Source organism: Ciconia boyciana, chromosome 3 (genome assembly GCF_034638445.1).
Source record: "Ciconia boyciana chromosome 3, ASM3463844v1, whole genome shotgun sequence".
NCBI lineage: Eukaryota > Metazoa > Chordata > Aves > Ciconiiformes > Ciconiidae > Ciconia > Ciconia boyciana.
In genome coordinates this window covers 76,617,621-76,639,369 of record NC_132936.1, presented here as the reverse complement: position 1 = coordinate 76,639,369, position 21,749 = coordinate 76,617,621, and the positions used below count along the sequence as shown (strand labels likewise).

The following is a 21,749-nucleotide window of genomic DNA, read 5'->3' as shown; positions in this document are numbered from 1 at the left end:
AGAATGGTTGTTGGCTCCTGATCACTGAGAAACAATTCTACCCTCATGTCTAGGACTTGAGCACAGAGCGGGAAGATAGCATGAGACAGCAGGAGATGTAGGGAAACCTGTTCCTCGCAGGCAGATGTACATGCCAAAAACATTCTCACTTCTATGTGCTCATTATACAGTGGTGCTTTAGTGTAGTCTATCTAATTTTGTAAGCCTAATGGCTGCAGTTCTCTAAATAACGCTGTGTTTTAGAGGGTCAGGTGCTTCTTCAGAAAGCACCATTGTAGAAAATTAAAGGATTATTTTTGTACAAACTAATAGGGACCTACAAGGTCAAAAATCTCTTGTTTTACATTGGTGCTGTATGGTTGGATTGAATGTCGTTAGCTTTAATAATTTTTTTATAGTTTCCCAAGGTAATCGGGATTATGTTTTAATTTTTTTATACTGTTCCCTATGCATAAGAAAACCACTATGTAAAAGCATAGCTGCTGGACAGTTACTGTGCTGCACTAACTGAAAATAATTTTTCCTGTATTTAGATGCTTACAGTTATTACTCAGTTTATATATTTGCTAGTCTTAAGATTATTTTAGGAACTGATATGTTTTTTATTTTTTTAATCTTTTAAACTGCTTCAGTCTTGAGTAACGTTTTACTTCCCAGAAACTGTTCCAGGAAGAAATAGTTCCCATGTGCTCTCATTTGCATAGATGTCTTTGCACAGCAAAGCAGTGCGTTTCCCTGTTAGGGCAACCAGTCAAGGTTCATCTTAAGCCAGGTTAAAAAAAAAAAAAAAAAAAGAAAATGACACACAATCAGTTTGCTGAATGGATTTTCTGTATTGGCATACTGGTACTTGGCTTGGGGCAGCGTGGGAGTGGATGAATGTGTAGGCATGGGGGATGTAGCTTGGTTTGACTTTATACTGCCTTATATGAGTTTGCAGTGTGCAAAGCTTCAGGGTTTGGTGTGGCAGCACGATTAGGAATGTAAGAACCATTATGCTGAGGGCTGGTCTTGCTCTGACTTGAACAAAGGCTAAAAGCAGATGTTTGGGAAAGGAGTTACAAGAAAATGGCAAGTGTCCAGAGAGATTTCTAAGTGGTGTCCCGGCCTCCAGCATTTTGTGGCTCAGGGACTTTGTGAGCCAATGGGCTTTTATATTTAATGCTGTCTAATTTTATACTTCGTGAAGTTTCTATGCAAACTTCAGATATCTACCAACATCTTACTAAGCTGAACTCGTGTCTACTGCTGCTGAAAAGGAGATCTTGCACATGCCATCCTGTCTCTTGCATCTGTTCTGGTGCTTTTCTGCCCTGTGTTGGCATGTTTCAGATACCCCTTCTCTCTCTCCTGCCTTAACTAATCCAATGAAAAAAGGAGAGATGATGGGAGGGGGAAGAGGGTGAAGGTGAAGACAGCTTATGCTGAAGGAGTGGGACTGATTGTGCTTGGCTGTAGCAGGCAGACAAAATGGCTTTGTTCTGATATCCAGCTGTACCCTGCAGCCCTGGCAGGCAACCCCAGTGCTCTTAATGGTGCTCCAAGCATGTGTCCAAACTCTCAGTATTTTACCGCTTGAACTTGTATTAAATGAAGCTAATAAGAACTGTATTTCTTTTCTTTGCTTGGTTTTGCTCATTTAAAACTAAAATTAAACTTCCTTAAACCTTTCTTACCCCTTCTGGCCCCAAAAGAAAAAAGTCTTTCCCTTTTCCTCTATGTTTTTAATCATGTTTTTAATCATAATCCCTTCCGGTCTTAGTTGCAACGTTCAATCTGTGCATTGTTCTGTTCCTTCTTTTGTCTCTCTTCCCCAGGGCTGGCTTTCTTCTTTCTCCTTATAGCCAAATTCCCACAGTCCCAACAGGTTTATAATGCTCTATCAATGTGGCTTTTTTTTTTTTTAAATCAATGTGGTTTTGTTGTTTTGCTGTTTGCGGGGGTGGGGCGTGAGTGGCATAGTCTCTTGCATGTTATTGTTAGGTTTGTGAACCTGAGTCCTCTTCTAATGGCTTAGTTCTTGTACTTTGGTGGCATGAGGTTCTCTGCTTTCATGAAGGTTTTTAAATGGCTGTGGAAGAAAATGGAGCAAAAATAACCACAGGAGATGCTAAGAATATAAGAAGTGTGTGTGGAGGAGGGGGAAAAAAGAAAAGAATGGCAATTCTAATATTTATTTTACTTTTTAATTTTGTCTTTAATATGATACTTCTGGAGCACCCATTAAAAATGCTAGGAGATACTGGATTGACAGTACTGCGTTACAGCCAGGGATCTATTCATTTATAGTGGAGAAGGAGAAAACCACATCAAGGAGCAATTCTATGCTCACTAACTCTTGCATGTTATTGTTGCCACTGAGATTGTCTTGCTAGCTGCAGTTGGGCTCTATGCAGCTGAAGTTACTGATGTGTAATTGTTTGCAGCACCAAACCTTAGAAGATTTTTGGTTGTTATTGGAAATTAGAATAAGGAAGCAAACATCACAAAAACTAGAAGTCGACAAGGATTTCAGGCAAACCTGTGTTCAGCCCAAACTATTAATGACTTGCATGTGTATTCCACTTGTGGTTTTTTGTGAAGGGATCTTCCTGTTTTGTTTTCAGTCCTTGACACCCATCAGCCACATGTACCCGCCTCCTTGTGCTGCCAGACCTCAGTGATGTGTGCAGGAGGGAGGGAATATAGGGATGCTTGATGCCAAGTCAGCATCGTGCTGCCATGGGCAGCATGGACTTCCACAAGGACGGCTGAGTCCTGACTCATCCTGACATAGAGGTGGCCTCAACAAGCTGCGAGGGAAGGAGGAGCTGCACTGCCAACTTGGCTTTCTATAGAGTCAGAAACAGCATAGTCCCAACAGGATGGAGCTTTGTCTATGCCAGTGTCTCCTAAAAAAAAGGCAGGGTTGTTACTATGATCCTGAGCCAGGGTGACTGTAACGGTTGTGTTGTGGATGCTCTGCTTTTCCACCCCATTCCAGTGCAATGGTTGGGGTAGATGCTGACTCCGGTGTCTGTGTGTTGCTCTGTTGTGTAAATAGAGACGTGGTCATGGTGACAGGTCCCTGCACTCTGCTGTGCCCTTCCCTTTTCCTGCCTGTGACATTCCAGTCCTAGGACTTACCACCTTCTTAGTGGTGGACAGCCTAGCTACTGTATCAGCTTTTAAATACATTAGTATCATTTAGTTTCTTCAAGGTGTGTGCTAAGCATCCCTTTGAAAACAGATGCACTGGACACCTGAACTTGAAATCAGGACATAAGCATGTTGAAGGGTGAAGTGGGAAGGGTCTAGAGCACAAGTCTTATGAGGAGCAGCTGAGGGAACTGGGCTTGTTTAGCCTGGAGAAAAGGAGGCTCAGGGGAGACCTTCTCGCTCTCTACAACTACCTGAAAGGAGGTTGTAGAGAGGTGGGGGTCGGTCTCTTCTCCCAAGTACAAGTGATAGGACGAGAGGAAATGACCTCAAGTTGCACCAGGGGAGGTTTAAACTGGATATTAGGAAATTTTACTTCACTGAAGGGGTTATCAAGCATTGGAACAGGCTGCCCAGGGAAGTGGTTGAGTCGCCATCCCTGGAAGTATTTAAAAGACGTTTGGATGAGGTGCTTAGGGACATGGTATAGTGGTGGTCTTGGTAGTGTTAGGTTTACGGTTGGACTCGATGATCTTAAAGGTCTTTTCCAACCTAGATGATTCTGTGATGTTCTGAGAAGGGAGGTGTTATTCAGGACTTACACCAAAAACACATTAGTACACTCCATGCCAGGATTCACTGTACCTTTCTGCTCCGTTGCTTGATCTAACCAAGCAGTGATAAAATAGCTGTTTTAGTAATTTTAGTATCCCTTTTTCTGAGATGAAGACATTTATATTAGCAAAAATTGCCTGCACTTTAAAGCTAAACCTGCTGGTTTATCTGTTTATCTTCTGGTGTCTTGAGTTTCAAGTTGTTAATGCTGGTGGTCTTTCTACCTCAGCAAAACATAAACATTATTCTGAGTGGCTCAGTATATTGGCATCAAAATATGTGCATTTCCAAAAGAAGCCCTCGTTGTTTATTCCTTGGCAGGGCAGACAAGGCAGAAAACCATTATGAAAAGCGAGTTGTTAACTATCTTGCTTTAAGTTTCTCATTAAAAAAATTGCTAAGCACATGTAATAATTTTAAACCCTAACTATCTGTTCCATATACCAGGAAACCCAAATTTTATTTAGAAGTTGTTTATGTTGAAGCTTGCTGTTGGAAAAACTGAGCATGGCCTTAAATATAGGTATGAGAAGAGACTTTTGCTAGATTATTGTATGGGACTGATAGGTGTGTGAACATAGTAATTCATTTGTACATTTTAATATATTAGTAGACGTTATGTAATTGTTCATGTAGGCAGCCAAAACGACATTATTATTTGTATTTAGCACAGCATCTCAGCATATGCTTGGGCATACATGCTCTAAAATATTGCTGTGTTACCTTTCCAACATGGAAAAGTTTTATTCAATTTGAAGTGTTAGAAATTGGGAGCCTAACTAAATTTCTGGAACCATAGCTTTGAGGGACTAAAGAAACATATCTTTCCATCTTGATGTCCCAGAGAGCATAATATGAAGGAGTGCTATATATCAAAAATACAGCAAACAGAATCACCAAAAGTATGTCAATGCTGAGGGCAGCCTGGAGAGCAAATAACTTATGAGGCAAATTGCTGGCTGCTAATGGTTTGTGGCTACAATGAATTTGTTTTGAAACTGTGGAAGAAATTTTGTTAGACATCCTCATCTTGCATGTTGATTTCTTGCTGTTTGTTGCATTCTGTGATCATGAGGTGTTGAATAACTGAGGCTGGACATATAAATCAAGACTTTCTTTCTGTGACAGCATAGCTGCACAAATGCATCTAAAGTAAGCTTGTAAAATTTTTTTTTTTTACATGATGTTAGTGCAATCATTCGCAAAAGGAGAACATCATGGGTATTTCTACCTGAACAAATTTGGCCAAAAGAAATTAACCTGGATTAAAGTACTGTTACTGTAGACAAATTGTCCCCATCCAGCAACAATTTCATTAAACATCTGTTGGAATTACACAGTTCTGAGTACTGAAAATCTTTGACTGCCTTCAAGAAGGCAGCTTACAGGGAATAAATCAGCACTTTTTAATGAAATTTATTCTGTTGAACAAGCTGAATTTGAAGGTTAGAGGTGACTGTCACATTTACCAAAGCACTTTGGTAAAGGAAAAGTTAGTGGCCGAAGTCAACTAGAGCTGCTTTTTTCCCCTCAGGTATTTACACAGAATGGGTAGATGACTGAAACAGAATAGATTGTAGCTCTAGTTATTGTAAGAGAGATGGTAGCTTCTGAGGGGAGGACTAACATATTCCTCCCGTGCAAGGCAGTCTTGCCAGTATAATGCACTGAAGAGTTTCCTTTCTCTAATTAGTTCTGTGTCATTAGCCTTCCTTCTACTCCTAGGATAGATGGGGTGCACAAAATAGCATAAGGTGTTTTAGTTTCTCTTTATGTGCATCTAAGGAGTTGTACACTCACGTGTTTAAAGCAGCGCTTTTAAATTTAAAAAATGTGTTGGCACATAAAATGAATAAGAACATGACCTGGGGAAGAATTCAAAAATCTATTCTGCTTTTGTGGTTACACCTGTGCTACATGACACCTTAGCTCACAATATCATGTCTTTGTTTCCCTGGGGAAAAAAAAAAATGGTGGCAACTTCTCTCCTGCCCCTTGTTTAACCCATATGCTTTTTAAAATTTGTAAAACATTAGAAAATAGCTGTGGTGAAATAGTTACTTTAGCTTGCTTTTTGGACTAGGATTCCTGTATTTTAAAGTCTGGGAGGGACGAGTATTAGATTGTCTTGTCTGCCTCTGTGCTCTGGAGGCCTTGTACATCCTAAGCAGAGCACACTTACATTTGTTTATGGTAGGTCTTATGATACTGAAGACTTACTGTAAAAAAACTTCAAGAGCATGGGGTTTTTTTCCATTTTTTGGTGTGTGATTGCCTCATTGTGCAGTGGCTTGTGCTAGGCTGCAGCTGACAGCTGCCCTGGTTGTGGCTGAGGCAGGCAGTAGTTCCCTAAGGTTCTAGCCCTCCCTGCTCAGCTAGAAACACTTTGCATCTGTTGGGGTTTCTTGGGGCAAAGCCTTGGTTCAGCTGTCTTCCTCAGCCGTGTACAGGGGAGAGGAACGGAAGAGCATATGAACTGGTCTGTGTGCTTTGAATGGAAGCTATACTGTACATGGCCTACAACAAAAATGCTCTTTGGAGGCTTTTAAAGATATGCGCTAGAACTATGTAAATTTCTGTTGGAAATAAGAAAATTACTTGTATTAAGAGTAACTGAGAAAAGGAAAAACAGTAGTGTGGGGAAAAAAACCCGAGAGCTAAGGAAAGTGGTGGGAGGAGAGCCTGTTTCTCTGTGGCCAGTTTGGATAGCTGGAAGAGGAGGCTGGGCTCAGCATTGCTGCTGCCGTGCAATAGGGACTAATGTCCAACATGGCTTGAAATTTGAAATGGCAAAAAGTGTGCTGAATCCTATGGCTGCTTCTTCTGGGAGAGCTGGGTTTGGAGTCCTGATCTGGGCCCATCAATGGAAATTCTCAAGTTATCAAGAGGGAGCGCTTTATTATGAAGTGTTAAATCATTTGACAGACACGGTTCCTGCATTCTTAGAAACTGAATTGTCTCATGTCATCTTCTGCTCTGCTTCTGTGTAACAGTTGCTAGTGAAGCTATGTGATGTGCATTTGCCTTCCAGTCTTATGAGCTCATAGATAGCTTAATTATTTAAGGTATTTTCCTTCTCAAGGAAGGGAGAGCAGATGAGAGAAATGAGCTGAGATAAAGAATTAGGTCAAGTGTCTTCCCCTAGTAACAAAATGAACAACAGTGATCAAAAAAAAATAAAAGCAAATAATTTCTGTTGATAGTAATTTCTACCAGTAAATAATTCCTACTAGTCAAATGTGATGTCCTGAAACCCATCTGCAGAACACTTTGATGGGATAGCTTATAATGATATCATGAATAGAAACTGGACTGTAATTGCTCCATCTATTCTCTAAGAAAATGTAACTTTTTCAGGAAATGCTGAAACAACAATTTCTGTATACACACATGCACACACATGTGCCATTTTATTCATTAAATAACAAAGTGAAATGTTAACACAGCTCACCAAGGCAGGCTGGCTTGGAAGACAGGAAAGGAGCAAGTGGAATCAGTTCTCCTGCCCAAAGGGATGTCAGTCTGAGATGATCACGGAGTTAAGTTCTGGAGTAGGATTTGAGACTTGAAACTTACTGACTGCTTCATAAACCATAGACTTCCTTTGGAGGGTCTGGACAAATCACTTCACTGTCTGTCACACCTGTGAGACAGGAACAGTACTACCTTTTTTTTTTTCCTCCAGAAGGATGCTTTGAAGAGAAATTAGCTAGTGTAAGTATTTCTGCCCTTCCATAAACAAACCTAAACACAAATGAAGTATTTTTATTGCTGCTGTTGTTTCAAGTGTTGTTTAAGGTTTCTTCCATTGGTAAACCATGTGTATGCATTGATATATTGTGCAGCAATGGTTCTGTGACTCTGCTTCTCTTTCAGAATAGTTTTTCTTTTGTCATGGTGAGATGTCCCAGCTTTGCGGAAAAGTATAGCTGCAAGATATCTTAAAGGAACTTGAGTTGCCACAGCCCAGGGTCTGCTTGAATTAAGAATTTCTTTTGATGTGGTTTGGGTCTTTTGCATGGATTCCTCAGCGTTTGAAGGAATCTGGCTTGTGTTTTGGGTTTCAGGGTTTGAGCAGGATAGACACACACACACATATATATTATATATATATATATATATTTAATTCTGGAAGTCTTATTTCATGCAGATATCTGAGATCAGATGTGACTATTGTGGTATGAGGAAAAACTTCTTTTTCTTTGTTTTGCTTTTGCACCGGTGTTAAAACTGGGGCTGGTCAATATGAATCAATATATTAGTGTCTAACTGTGCACGTGTCATACCCACAGAGAACTCTTAAGTGGTGTAACTGTTTTACTTGTTTTGACTCTGTCTTGCAGAGTTCCAAAGTGCTTGCAAAGAAAGAGCTCTCCTACATGCCTATCATTGGCTGGATGTGGTATTTCCTAGAGATAGTCTTCTGCAAGCGTAAGTGGGAAGAAGATCGGAAAACAGTCATGCAGAAGTTGCTGAATCTCCGGGACTACCCTGAAAACTTTTGGGTGAGTGACAACCAACAAGTAGAGTGCGAGGTGCTGTAGTGCTTGGGAGGGATGAAGGACATAGGCAATATGTGATAGTTGCCAGGTTGCTCCTGAGAACTTCGATTCATGAGTTTCCTGGTGGTATCAGGAGAGTATTCTCTAAGAATTTAATTTTCTCTCGAATTTCCCATGTAATAGTCTGTCTTGTATGTTTTCTTCCTCTGTAGTATGGAGCCCTACAGATGTTATTGCAAAAATACCTCCACTGTGATCCATTCAGTAAACTTTGTGGTCCTCTAAATGTAGGAGCTGGAGAGGGGTAGATGCAGGGGTTCACAGCAGTGTAACAAATGCATGTGACAATGTTTTACTGAAACACATTAGCTGTATTCTTTACCTAAGCTCCCCTCTCACCTTAGATTGCTGAGTTCATACTAGTATTTTCTCCTTCAATTTCCCTATGATCTGCCGTTCCCGTGAAGGTGCTAGGTCTACTGGCTTCCCCAGTAGAAGTGGAAGCCACAGATAAGTAACTGGTCAGAGAAGTGGCCCCTGGGGCCATCAGCTGTGTTACAGGGAGAGGGTTGGTGTCACCTTTCAGTAACAGGAAAATGTTACTTTTTGTATCACCATAATTTTTTAGTATTGAGCCTGCCCGTCATTTCCTAGTCTGGGAATGAAAACCCTTTGAATTTTTGCTCTTCTCAATAATCAGAAAAATCCTAGTTCTCATGAGCTAGTGATGGTGAGAGGGGGATTCAGTTAAGGAAAGGGTACCTTAAGCAGCCTCACAAGGGCTTACAGAAACTATTGCTTAAGCGGTTTCCTAGTGAAGATGTATATGCTGTATCTCTCATTCTCTGAAACAAAACTTTTTTTTTTTAAATTGTCATTCATTTAAATGAGTGCTAAGCAGTTGAAACTAAGCTCTATGCAGGAGGCTGTCTAGCAAAGGGACAATTCTTGATTTGTAGTTCTAATCTGTCTCACAGGGATTTGCCTGTGCTCTTGTGACTCTTAAAAGGTGTTGAATGCCTTTCTGCACACCTAGGCAGTTCAGCACTAACTGGTGAGCACAAACCACCACCATCCTTTATATACTGCTGTAGAGGGATTACTAAGAAGGAGCTATACCTGTAGTAAGAGACACAGTTGTTGATGTACACCTAGGGTTATTGCAGTGTGGAGTTTTAATTTGCCTTTGTATGGTGACATAATGTCAAAAGGCACAGCAATAGCACCTTGGAAGGTAGAAAAACAGAGCATGCTAAGTGGGCTAGAAGGATTTTCTCATCAGTTTCTGTATGTTTCATCTAGCTGTTTAACACTATGCATGTGATACACAAGTAAAAGTGCTCTTAGATGAGCTGGAACTGAATCCGGCTGCTTGGCTAGTTTTCTTCAGTCTCTCTGTCTTTGGCTAAATCTTTGCTGTGGCTTATGAGGACTTAGCTTGCGCAATTTGGCAATGCTCTCTGATGTGTTAGTTTGCATTTAGGCTTGGCAGAAAGCAAATGAGCAAGTGGTAAATCTCCAAAGATCTGTCTGTTCTCCCCTGCCTGCCAGTGGCAAAATTGTAATCATTCATGTCTAAGCGCTTGCACTGTATAGTTCATAAGGGGATGAGGCTTTCAGTTGTCCTGCATCTACTGCCTTATATCTGTTATCAGCTCAGTCATTAGCATCAAAGTTACTGTCTGCAGTTGTCAGTGGTCCTCATGCCATAGTGAAAGCAAGCAGGTTGGAGTGCGGGGAAGCAAGCTGGGTACTGAAGCATTTCCTAGAAATGTGTTTGGTTTAGACACTTACCAAGTTTTAGATACCATGACACTTGAACACCTCACCATTAGTGAGAGATTTGCAACAGGAGGTATGTTTTGAGTGTTTTCTAACATCTTGTTAGAGATGGAGTTGACTCATTTAGAGAAATAGAGTCATTCTGATAGCAAGTAGCAGAACAGATGTTAAAGCCTAAAGGCTAGAATTCAAACCAGGGAAGGGCAAGTTGGATGGGTGAGGGCAATAGAGAGGGTTTGGTTTTGGCTTTTTTGGGATTGTTTGATGGGGTTTTTTTTGTTTTTACTTTACTCCAGGGCAATTAAATTACCTAAATGTGTATATGGCTACACCTGTCCCTGCAAGTAGTGTTCATTTGAGCTGTGTTGGTGGGAATTAGAGAGGCCTCTGGTCAGACAGACGTAGAAGACCTGAGCTGCTGTCTAACTGTAGTTCTCTCTTGGTTTTAGTTCCTGATTCATTGCGAGGGCACAAGGTTCACAGAACAGAAGCACCAGATTAGCATGCAGGTAGCCGAAGCCAAAGGCCTGCCCAAGCTCAAGTATCACCTACTGCCACGAACGAAAGGATTTGCTGTCACTGTGCAGTGTTTGAGAAATGTAGGTAAGGAAAGTCACAAGGAACAATGCTAATTGGTTATTTCATCTAACTGCTGTCACTTTGCCATGCTCTTCTTTTCACTGTAGCATGTGTCCTAGCAGAAAAGCCCTGGGATCCTTTCTGACCTTTCTTCCACTAGCCTGCGAAAATTAAAGATTAGGTTTTACTAATAAGAGTCCTGGAGCAACTTGGTTATTTTTTTATTTTTTGTTTTGTTTTCTGTTACTGTGAGTCTGTATTGGGGGATCTCAAGTTGCATGTTTCATACCTATTGCCAAAGGATAATATTTCTTAGTATTTACTAAGCAATCCTATTCTAAATGAAGCAAATGCATCACTAGAGAATTTGAGGCAGTGTGTCTTAAATATTTTCTTGTGGTAAATATCTGCCTCAAATAACACTATTTTTAAAACAAAAAATATTCTGTATCTAAATTTCTGTATAGATGTACTCTTTAGAGTTTCTTTGTGGAGCTGGGGAAGGGGAGTAGACCTCGACTGAAGATACATGTAGGCGAAATTTATAAATAAATTATTTCTACGTTACAGAACATGAGTAAGTTTTTCTTCGTTAATATTGTCCTGAACTCCCCGCCCCCCAGTTATTTCCGGTTACTTGCATTTGCCAACTTTAAAGTGACATCAGTAAGAATATGGTACACATGCCTTTGAAGTTATTTTCTTTGACTAATACAATCCATCAAAGTCTTCTGCTGTGTACTTCATGGGCAAAGGAAAGACAGTGCTAAGTAGCTGTAGTGCTACAGTATCTTTGGGGTTTGGTAGATTTGTGTGTTATTAGAAGGCCGATATGTAAGAAAGACAACATGGTTAGTGGTTTAGAAGAAAATGTTCTAGCTTGACTGAAGTTAATGGCAAAACTTCTTTTGTCTTTGAAGACATGTTTTCATGTGGCATATCTGGGATAGCTGCTGTAAAAAAAGCTTTGCAGTCAGCTGTCTTGCTGTCTGTCATGTTTCTTCTACGTATCCTCTTGCAAGTCAGGTAGATGATATCACTGTTGTAGCTTGTCAGGCATCCACAACTTCCCACCCCCAAAATGGATAGCATAGCTTGGATCTTTTCTGATATGTGAAGAAGAGGTAACTTATGTGCAGCATCCAGCAACTCCCTTAAGGGCACAGTTTAACCTTCCCTTTTGAATAAAGGGCGACTGTTTTGCTGAGGGTGGGGGGAGGTAGTCTTGAGGCATTGAAGAATAGCTGAGTCAAAACTCTGTGACCTCCAATGCCCTGAGCTGGGCATCAGGGACAGGTTATTTTGTTGGTGATTTTGTTCTTTTTCACTAGTCTGTGTAAAGCGAGCAAAACATGGTATGGTTGTGGACAAGTAGCAGATTTGTGGGAAAACGTTTCAAAAGGAAAAAATTTTAGGGAACCCAAGTGACATTTATAAAAAGTTTGGGGCATTCATGCAATACACTGCAGTAACAACTTCTTAGGATCCTAAATATTTGAAGTACCTTCAGAAAAAGAAGACTGAGATTGCTAGATTACTTATATGCTTAGGGACGTATATGTTACTACCTCAGTCCAGAAGTGTGACTTGCTAGATCAAACAGGGTAAGGCTAATAAGAAGGTAATATTTCCCTGTGAGGGTTCAAGGAGAAGCACAGAGAGTCATAACTTCTCACAGATAGTTTTTTTTGAAACTGTATAGCTTAAAAACCCAACCAACAAACCTCTGGGGGAAACAGCTGATGACCCCAGATTGATGTTGCAAATTCTTCTGGGTATGTTGCTTTACTTGCCTTCTCGCTTTTTGCAATGAGAGGGAGATAATAAGAGTTACTGTCTGGGTTACTATATATTTCTCTCCTGTAGAGACAAGGGGTACATGTGACGAGCATTTGAAAGGTCTTTGTAAACAGTATCTTAATTTTAGTGCTGCTTGTAACATTAATATGTACAGGTAACAAGGAAGTCCATAAGTGTTTTTTTTAGAGAACATGATGGAAGTCTGTTTTGACAGTCTATAATCTATAAATGTAAGTTCTATCCTGAAATTATTCCTTTCTTGCATGAATACTGATAGGATTTGACCACTTATCTCTGTTAACCTGCACTGACATTTGGTACCCACGTTATAAGCAGTAACATGTTGTTGTAGGTGTCAATATATGCAGGGGCTATATGCTGTAGTAATTTGGTCTTTTTTTTTTTTTTTAATATTTACATTGGTAAATAGTACTATTTGACGTGTTCACTGTAAATCCCAAGTCTCATTGTTATGCTCTGCCTTATAACGTGGCCCAGCAAGTGACTGTATCTCTCTATTACAGCCTCAAATTACTTGTTCCAAACAGCGTCAGTGTGACTGCGGAATTGCTGCACTGTCTGCAGAAGCAGCAGTGGCAACTTGCAGATGATTATAACTTCAGTTCAGTGACATCTCTAATGATGTACAAGAATGACTCTTGCAGGCTGACCTGTCTCTCTTGCGGTACGATTCACCTCCATTTCAGTGGCCAAGTCTGCAGTGGGTTATCCCTGCACGTCTCTGAAAGTGAGAGACTGGTGCTGAGCTGCCTGAGCCCATTTTGGGGCCTGCCACTTAGGCTAATGCACTTTCTGCTCTTCCACAAGGGGTGGTGGGCCTGGCTGGAGCGCCTTACTAAGGGAGATAGCTGCAGCATGACATAGCAGTGAAGGCAAGCCAAATGTTTGGATCCAGTTCCAAGCTGGGTGTGACAGAGGTCAGCGTTTCCTTTTCCTCTATTCTTTGTTCCTCCTTTCTGTCAAGGGTGTGATTCAACCTGTCTGAGGCTGTAGTACTATAGGATGGATGGATGCTGGTTTCTGTGGCTGTAGAGGTAATTCACCCGCAGTAGCAGTGATCACATAGTGGTCCTTTTCAAAACTTTGTATCAACTCTTAATGCTACCTGGTGCGTAGTTCTGTGTCTGTTGGAAACAGGCACGGGTGCTATCAGTCTGGCAAGTCCGTCTGTTTTGAAAAATTTAGCTTCAGAAGGAGTTTTTTTAATGTGCATACATGGGAAACTGCCTCCATCCCAGTGGTGCCGTATCTGTCAACATAAGCAGATATATTTGGATAAAAATATCTTTCACACAAAATAACAAGTAAAGAACCTTCCTTCCTAACTCATGTCTTTCATAAGTGATAATGGAGTTCTTTTCCTTTCAGAGACTTACTTTCACAAATTCAGATCTCTGCAGACAGTTTGATTCTTAAAGGAGTGCTTTTAATATTTTTTGAACTTGTTCTGATATTTTTTCAGTGGCCATCTCTACCAGTTTGGTAGTACAGACGCAGTCCCCAGAAACTTCATTTCTAGAAGCTGTTTGCTGTCTTAAGAAATTGCTGTTAGGCTGTAGAGTTTGCTACCTGTACTATTCATGGAAGCAAATGAAAATACAGATCTGTTTCTAAAACTCACCCATTACTTACAGTAAAAATAAATGTCATAAATATTGCAAAAGATATATTTAACTGTTACTTTTATTGCCTGGCTGTATATCAGTCAGTTCCTTTCAGCTGTTTTTGTCTATTTAGTTAAGACTTGTATTTAAAAATGTGCCTCATGATGGATTGTAGATAACTCCAAGTTGTCAGCCTTTTCCTCCAATTGTGCATGCTGGTAACTACTGTCCTAGAGGGAATGAATGAGAATAAATGCCAGGGTGACGTTCTCATGAAGTTCAATATGACAGTGTTTGGGGGTTTTGCAATGACTTTTTTTCCCCATGAACTGCACTTTAGTCCTGGATTTCTTTCAGTGTTTAGTGAGGCTCCTGGTCATCCTCCTGAGCGAGCTACCAAGTTTGAGAGGATGAGTGATTTTTGACTAAGATGACCAGAGCAAAGAAATGTTAAATCAAAGGACTGTGTTAAGGTGGTTGTTATACCAGCAGTACAGTGAATCCCACTGTCTCTTACCCTCCCTTTCCCAGTCTTCACTTCAGATCATTGTGTGCTAGTATGAAGCTGTATGTAGGCATACTCATTGCCTGTAGGTTGATTTGTCGGATAATTGTTCTGGCATAATCTACCATGTCCACAAAATAATGCATGAAATTCAAGAGGTCAGTCGAAGTAAGAAAAATCCTCTTTAAATATGTAATCCAAAGATTTTTTAGGTCAAAATTAAGAAATTAAATCTTAAATTCTTAAGTACATAGCTCTCTGTCAGAATGCTGTACAAAGAACCAAAAGTTAAAGATGTAAAAAGAAAGCTGGGCAGAGATTAGAAAACAAAATGACAACTAGCCTTTTTGTCAGAAAATAGCAATTCAGCTGGAAAAATTTTCTTTCAGCTATGATCTGTTCTGAGCCTTTGAAAAGGCTTCCAAATATTAAATTGTGTTTGTTTTTTAATGAAAAAGATGTTTTAAGGTAACTTATTTGAGGAAATATTTTACTTCACAATTGAAGCAAAACTTCTCAAATGCTGCCTAAATTAATCTGAGAGTGAGACAGTTGCAATGTTTTCAAGATACTGTGGAGTTGGTTTTTTTTTACTTGGTTTAGAACGTGAAATTTCTGGACTCTTCAGCTTTTGGATGAGAAAGTAATGCGATGTCCAGTTCTAATTATGTAATTACGAAATACACATTTAATGAAAAACAATTCCAGTGTGTCACGCAGCATGCTAGCACTGCTTTCGCTGTGGAAGCTTTCTGGCAAATTTTAATTAGGTGCAGTCTTTCTCTTTGACACTTTGTTGTGGTTTAGCCCCAGCTGGCAACCAAGCCCCAGACAGCTGCTCTCTCACCCTCCCCACCCCCCCCGCAGTGGGATGGAGGAGAGAATCGGAAGAGCAAAAGTAAGAAAACTTGTGGGTTGACATAAGAACAGTTTAATAATTGAAATAAAATAAAACTAATAATAATAAATTGTAATGAAAAGGAAAATAACAAGAGAGACGAACAAAACCCAAGAAAAAAAAAACCAAGTGATGCAATCACTCACCACCCGCTGATCGACACCCAGCCAGTCCCTGAGCAGCAATTGCTGCTTCTTGGCCAGCTCCCCCCAGTTTCTATACTGAGCATGACGCCATATGGTATGGAATAGCCCTTTGGCCAGTTTGGGTCAGCTGTCCTGGCTGTGCCCCCTCCCAGCTTCTTGTGCACCCGGCAGAGCATGGGAAGCTGAAAAGTCCTTGACCAATGTAAGCATTACTCAGCAACAAGTAAAACATCAGTATGTTATCAACATTATTCTCATCCTAAATCCAAAGCACAGCACTATACCAGCTACTAGGAAGAGAATTAACTCTATCCCAGCCAAAACCAGGACACACTTCTACTGTTGTTCTTTTCCTGCACTTTCAAAATGGAAAAGCCTAAGTCTTCAGTTATTTTATATCTGGATATAAGAGGTCTGTTTACTCCTGCATATGCTATCATTGTCTTGCATTTAGTACTGCTTCGCACCAAAAGATTTCAGCGTGATATTAAAAAGGACTGGACTGAATATCAAACTACAGATCAATTACAAACTGGAATGGGTTATTTTTTCCCTGGAGAGAAGGAAAACTCTGTGTATGGCCATCAGCACATAAAAATGTTCCTGAGCAACTCTGCAGAAGTTTTTTCAGAACAAGAGAAGCATCTTCCAGTGGGTCTGAACAAGCACCCAATTCATATGAAAACTCAAATGTAGACGTCTTCTAAAAGACGAAAGAACAAGTGTTACGTACATCATACTTTCCTGTATTGTGTCCCTGTTGTTGTTAGAATCATCTCATGCTACTAAAGAATAAACTAAGAAGCTTACCCTGTATAAACCAAATTGAGCTCTTGTCTTCCTTCAATTACATTGGATTAGTAAATTAGAGTAGATTAGTAAAATCCTTCTACACTAAGAAGCTTAAAAATGGAGGTAGATAATTTATTCAAAAAAAGTAATTTCTGGCTTATATTGTGCAGGAAGAGTAGTGTGCTTGAAGTAGATTTTGGCTTACGTGTTATAGTTTTGAGTTTGGGCTAAAAACCCCACTGTAGTAGGAAAATAATAGAGTTGTTAAAGAGCGATACAGTCTGTATGCAGTGACAGGGTTTTGGCCTCTGTTTTCAGGATTTCCTTGCAGCGCTGAAGCCAGGCTTTTCTGTTCTGCGCTATGACTTCTGTTTTGCAATAACAAATGCTGTGGTGAGTTTCTGGGGGCTGAATGTTGTGACCAAGCCATATTTATCTCTCGTAGCTAGAGAGGCTTCAAAACCAAAAGCACATCTGTTCTGTGTAATAAAAGGCTTTCTTAGGTGGGTCAAGAGCTCTCACAATAAAGGTTCATCACAGTGTTCATGATTGCAAAACTCTAGAGCAGAAAACCTAAAATACAGCAAGGTACAGGTGAAGTGCATGTTTGTCACTTTCGTGACCAAAAAAAAAGTTTTGTTGCTGGCATTGATCTTAGAATTTGTACCGCAATGCACAGTTGGTTTCAGTGTCAGGAAAATGAATTGCTCTCTGGTAATTTTGTGACATCAGGAAAATAGTGTCTCTAAGGATGTGTTCGAAGAAACTCTTTTGAAACACTTTATGTGGTTTAAAACTGTGAACACTGTTTCTGTAGAAACTGCTTGTTAATGCTGTCTTAGTTTAACTATGAATGACCTTCGCAAATACTTTTACCACACAGTCCTGAACTGCAGAAACAGTGTTTTCTCAAGACTGAAAGTTTGGTTGCAGTTTTGTTCTGTGGAACTTGCATGTTCTATTCCTCTCAGCTGCATGTCTTCATAGCAGCAGCCCAGCTCACACAGGATGTGGTCTGTTACTCTGACTCTGCCTTTGCCCTATAGCAAGTGCCTCAGTTATCAAATAATGGATGGGAAGGGGAGGTTGTCTTGAACCCCAGCAATTCATAGTTGCATTAAGCCCTCTTGCTGTAGGATGTCTCTCACACACACTTTACCTTTGACTATTCTTAGTCAAACTGTATATATTGTTCATTGTTTATAAAGTGTGTATCTGCCTGGTTATTCACCCAGATTTGGGGGGGAGTTGTGTCATTCACAGTGAGTGGAGAAAGCTAATAATTTTTCAACCATTTGACTCCTAGAGTGTCCCTAGGTATATTAACTGTCTGAAACTGTAACTGTGTTCCCTATGCCCAACATTCTGCACCTGATGGGGAAGGAGACAAGGGTGGAGAGCAAACCCTTCCGTTCTACTGGTGCAGTTCCTGAAAGGGTCACTGGTTATTTGGCTTCTTAAAACCTGCATGTTGAATATTCCATTGTTGCCTTTACCTTGGTGACAGCTCAAACTATCATGCTATTCTGATGACTTCATATTTAAATATGCTCCTTGTCTGAGAGAGAATGACTTATTTCTGTTCTATTACTACAGTAATCACATAACCTGTTTCTCTTCTTGTAGTTTCTGCAGTCTATGATTCTACCCTCAATTTTAGAAATAATGAGAATCCAACATTGCTGGGAGTTCTAAATGGAAAGAAATACCACGCAGATTTATATGTAAGGCAAGTAATCCATATTTTAATTCCTTTTTGGCATACAGAAGTGTGTACTTGCAGTCATAATTGCACAAGTAAGGAAATATTTTCAAGTAGGTAACAGATGGCAATTCTCTACCAACCTGGCTTTACAGAACTGCAGATAAAAACTCATATGGGATGGGAAGGGTTTCTTGTAAAGTTCTGTGACTATAAATATGTGAGGACCCTATAAAGCTCTACAGGATTTTTTGTGTGGTAGTTTTTTTTTTTTTTTTAATTCACTTGTGTGTCTATTTGTCAGCTCAGCAGCAACGGTGGGGCCTCTCTTTCACTCACTTGGCCAGAATACCAAACATCTACTAAGTGTTCGGATGGGGTGACTTTATGCCTGTCTCTGGCACAATAGTTCCCACTCAAGTGGAGGCCAGGCTCAGGAATGTTCCCATCTCTGTTTGGTGTAGTTGTTGATGTATTTAACTGCTGCTCCCTCTCTACCAAGAAGGGGGTTGTTTAATGAAAAAACAATTACCTGGATTCTCTATCATTAATGTTTCTATAAGTGATGAATACCCCAATGGCTTCCCATAATCTTAATGAGAATGGGCCAATTCCAAGCCCTTATTCCCAGGCTAGGTTCTACCAGAAGCACCCACGGTGTAGGCACTCAGGGTATGTGATGGTTTAGGGCTGGAGCATAGGAGTCTAGAAGTGATCCCACAAGTGATCAGGAGTTCATCATAACCCTATTATAGCTATAATTGGCTGGTCCAATGGGTTTATCTTGGCTACTGACATGAAGTGGAGTAGGGCAACCGTTTCTTCTTACCTCCCCTTTTCTGCCTGTTTGAAAAAATATTTTCTTCAGAACTGTTATTGCCCAAGGGTAAAAAGAAACTTTCTCTTGATTCCTCGTGGATGCAACATGAATTTGCATTCCCACTTGACTTCCATGGGTAACTCAGCCTAGTGACCTTGTGTTTCGTGTGCATGGCCTGGCTGGCTAGTGTTCATGGAGGAGCAGCTGGCCCTACAAGTGTAGGCCGTTCCTCCAACAGTGTAGCACTGTGCATCTTGCTGTGTCTCCCTTTACACCCTTCCAGCCTGCTGCAAGTCAGTCTGGCAGAGCATGGAAATTGCTTTTCATGACTTGGGCTAGCAATTTGCCCTTCTGTCCTCTTGAGCCTCCTGAAAAGCTCTTACAGGCAGGGTAAACCTCATGGCAAAATTTGTTTCGGCAATTAATTGGGGACCATCACAGATGTTCTTCAAAATCCTCCATATTTTCTTATTGAAGTGCTGCAGGTGTTGCACTCAGTAGAAGTTTTTAAAATTTGGATGGCCCTGTTTGTCTCTGCTCAAATTGTGTTGACTTCTAATGTTTGTCATCTTATGACTTTCTTAAATAAAGGAACAAAACAGTAGTGTCCCACCTTGTTAATTTATTAACTGCAAACAGGAGTGTCCTGACAGTGAAAAGTGCTCTCTCCTGTGCTGAAGGAAGTTAATTTGATGTTGCTCTTAATGGATATTAATTAAAATATATGCTATGTTGAAAAATGTAAAATTATTAAATATTGCTATTAGCATACCTAAATGAAGATGACAGGGGGATTTTTTTCTGTCACAGGATTATTGACCAAAATTCATGTAATGCGATGAAAACTTTGTTTTGTCAAGAGAGGGTTTTTCAGTGATAGGAGCCATTTTGCTGGAAATTATCCAAACAAGCTGCATGTAACAAAAATTATAAGAATTGTAAATGTTACCTGAGAAATACTAGAGTGCTTTACCCTAGGTATAAGGAGAATAGTTTGTTTTTTCTCTCTAATGCCTGGCTGATTAAATACAGCCTTGAACTCCATAGGTGGGGTAAGAAATTAACTCATTCATAACCTTTGTTTGGAAACAGAAAATTGCAAACCTTTATCTAGAAAGTGGCTTTTGTGAGCTCAAACATCATGCATTACTATTTCAGAAATCTAAATTTCTGAATTTCAGATACATCTAAAAACTGGAGGTGGCTCTAGAAGCAAACTATACTTTGCTGCTCTGGGAGCTGTTATCACAAATTTAAAAAAGGTGGAAATATAGTGAGTCTCCTGTCAGATAGATAATCTGTCTGTATAACCTAAGTGCTGCTCATGGGATTGGAAGTGTTTAATATTCTTCAATTTCTCTTGTTTACTATTGGCAGGCGGATTCCACTAGAGGAAGTCCCAGAAGATGAGCAGGAATGTTCTAACTGGCTCCACAAACTGTATCAAGAAAAGGTTGGTTTTTTGCCTAGAAAGCACTTGCGAACCGCTTGTGCTCAGTTATTTATACTGCTAGTAGACCTTTACAGTGTGCATGTGTATTGGTCCTGCTTTGTGGGCTTGGGGTTGGTTGGTTGGTTTGTTTTCAGGATAAGTGCTCTGTTTCTCCAGACACAAACTGGTCTTGTGCTGTCAGTCATGATTGCCTTTATTTTGTACTTAAAGAGCAACAGGAAGAAAACTTAACAAGCTTTGATAGAGTAGTTTTAAAACTCTTCTTTAGAGAGTTGCATAAGCATACAAAAACCACAACTACCTCCTGGTTGGTAGAAGGACCTCCTTCCCCTTAAAGGCACCTCCTAAATCACGAAGTAATTCATGGGCTAAGTAAGGTATATTTTGCTTTAGTGTATTAAAATTTCTGTCCCTTGTTTTACCCTGTCTTTTTTACCAAGGCAAAGATCCAACATTTAATAGGACGGGCTGATAAATTGCTTTCACATTGTGTGCATAGAAGGCGTGCATTTAAGATTCCTAATTACATAGAATGGGGGCAGAATAATAATGACTGTGTGTTTGTAGATGCCCGCTGATTTTTTTTTTTTCCCAAATACTTTCATATGCATCCTTCAGACTTCCAGAATCTGTTTCTCATGAGTTTTGTTTTTATGAACATAGGAGATAAAGACTGGGAGATGCACCTTTTGAATACACGCAGAACTCCCATTTCAATCAGTGAGAGTCATAGATATGCAAGGCATGAGGGCCTGGCAGCTCAGTTTGCTTCAATAAATTGATCTAAGTTATGTACTCAGACTGGAATACAGCAGTGCTTTGGATTTAGAAGTGATAGAATATAGCTACGCTCTGGTTTCCCCTCACTGGGGCAGCAAAATTCTGCTGTGCCATTTGTTGTACTCCACCCAGAACACCATGTTAGCATTTCTGTATTGACTATGTTCTAGGCTTTCTCGGCTTCAAACCATGACTGTTTCTCATTTAATTCATAGCCCCTCTAAGCAGTTTGCTTACAGAAATGTGAAAAGTAAATGTGTGTTGAGACCTCAGTTGTAGATCTACCAGCTTTGCCTCTGATATCCCTTCTTGTAAATTGTGCCACTAACATGTAATTCAGACATGACCCCTAACGCCTTTCTGCAGAAAGGCGTTATGTTACCCATGGGCCCATGCTCTCTCTACAGGCATATAAATGCAAATAGTCCTTTTGCTGAACATTGCAAAAGTCCACTTTCTGCTACTGTGACTTCTTCTGTAACCCTGTTTCATGTTCCTAAGAAATGTTTAGACATTTGTAAGACAAGAACATAAATCAAATGAGAATGTGGTGATTGTTTTCCTGAATCCTTTATTACATAGTTTGCAGTAAATCACTTGAAGTTTTCTCTG

The 21,749-nt window shown here is 40.1% G+C and overlaps 1 protein-coding gene across 4 annotated transcripts in view; it reads left to right on the top strand.

Moving 5' to 3' along the window:
• Positions 1-21,749, top strand: part of AGPAT4 (1-acylglycerol-3-phosphate O-acyltransferase 4) — an 87,147-nt gene that overhangs the window by 50,583 nt on the left and 14,815 nt on the right. For all 4 annotated transcript variants that reach the window (XM_072856219.1, XM_072856217.1, XM_072856218.1 and 1 more), the window contains exons 4-7: positions 8,097-8,258; positions 10,487-10,640; positions 18,009-18,111; positions 20,282-20,357. In XM_072856219.1, the coding sequence (XP_072712320.1) occupies positions 8,097-8,258; positions 10,487-10,640; positions 18,009-18,111; positions 20,282-20,357 (495 nt within the window). The remainder of the gene's footprint in view (positions 1-8,096; positions 8,259-10,486; positions 10,641-18,008; positions 18,112-20,281; positions 20,358-21,749) is intronic.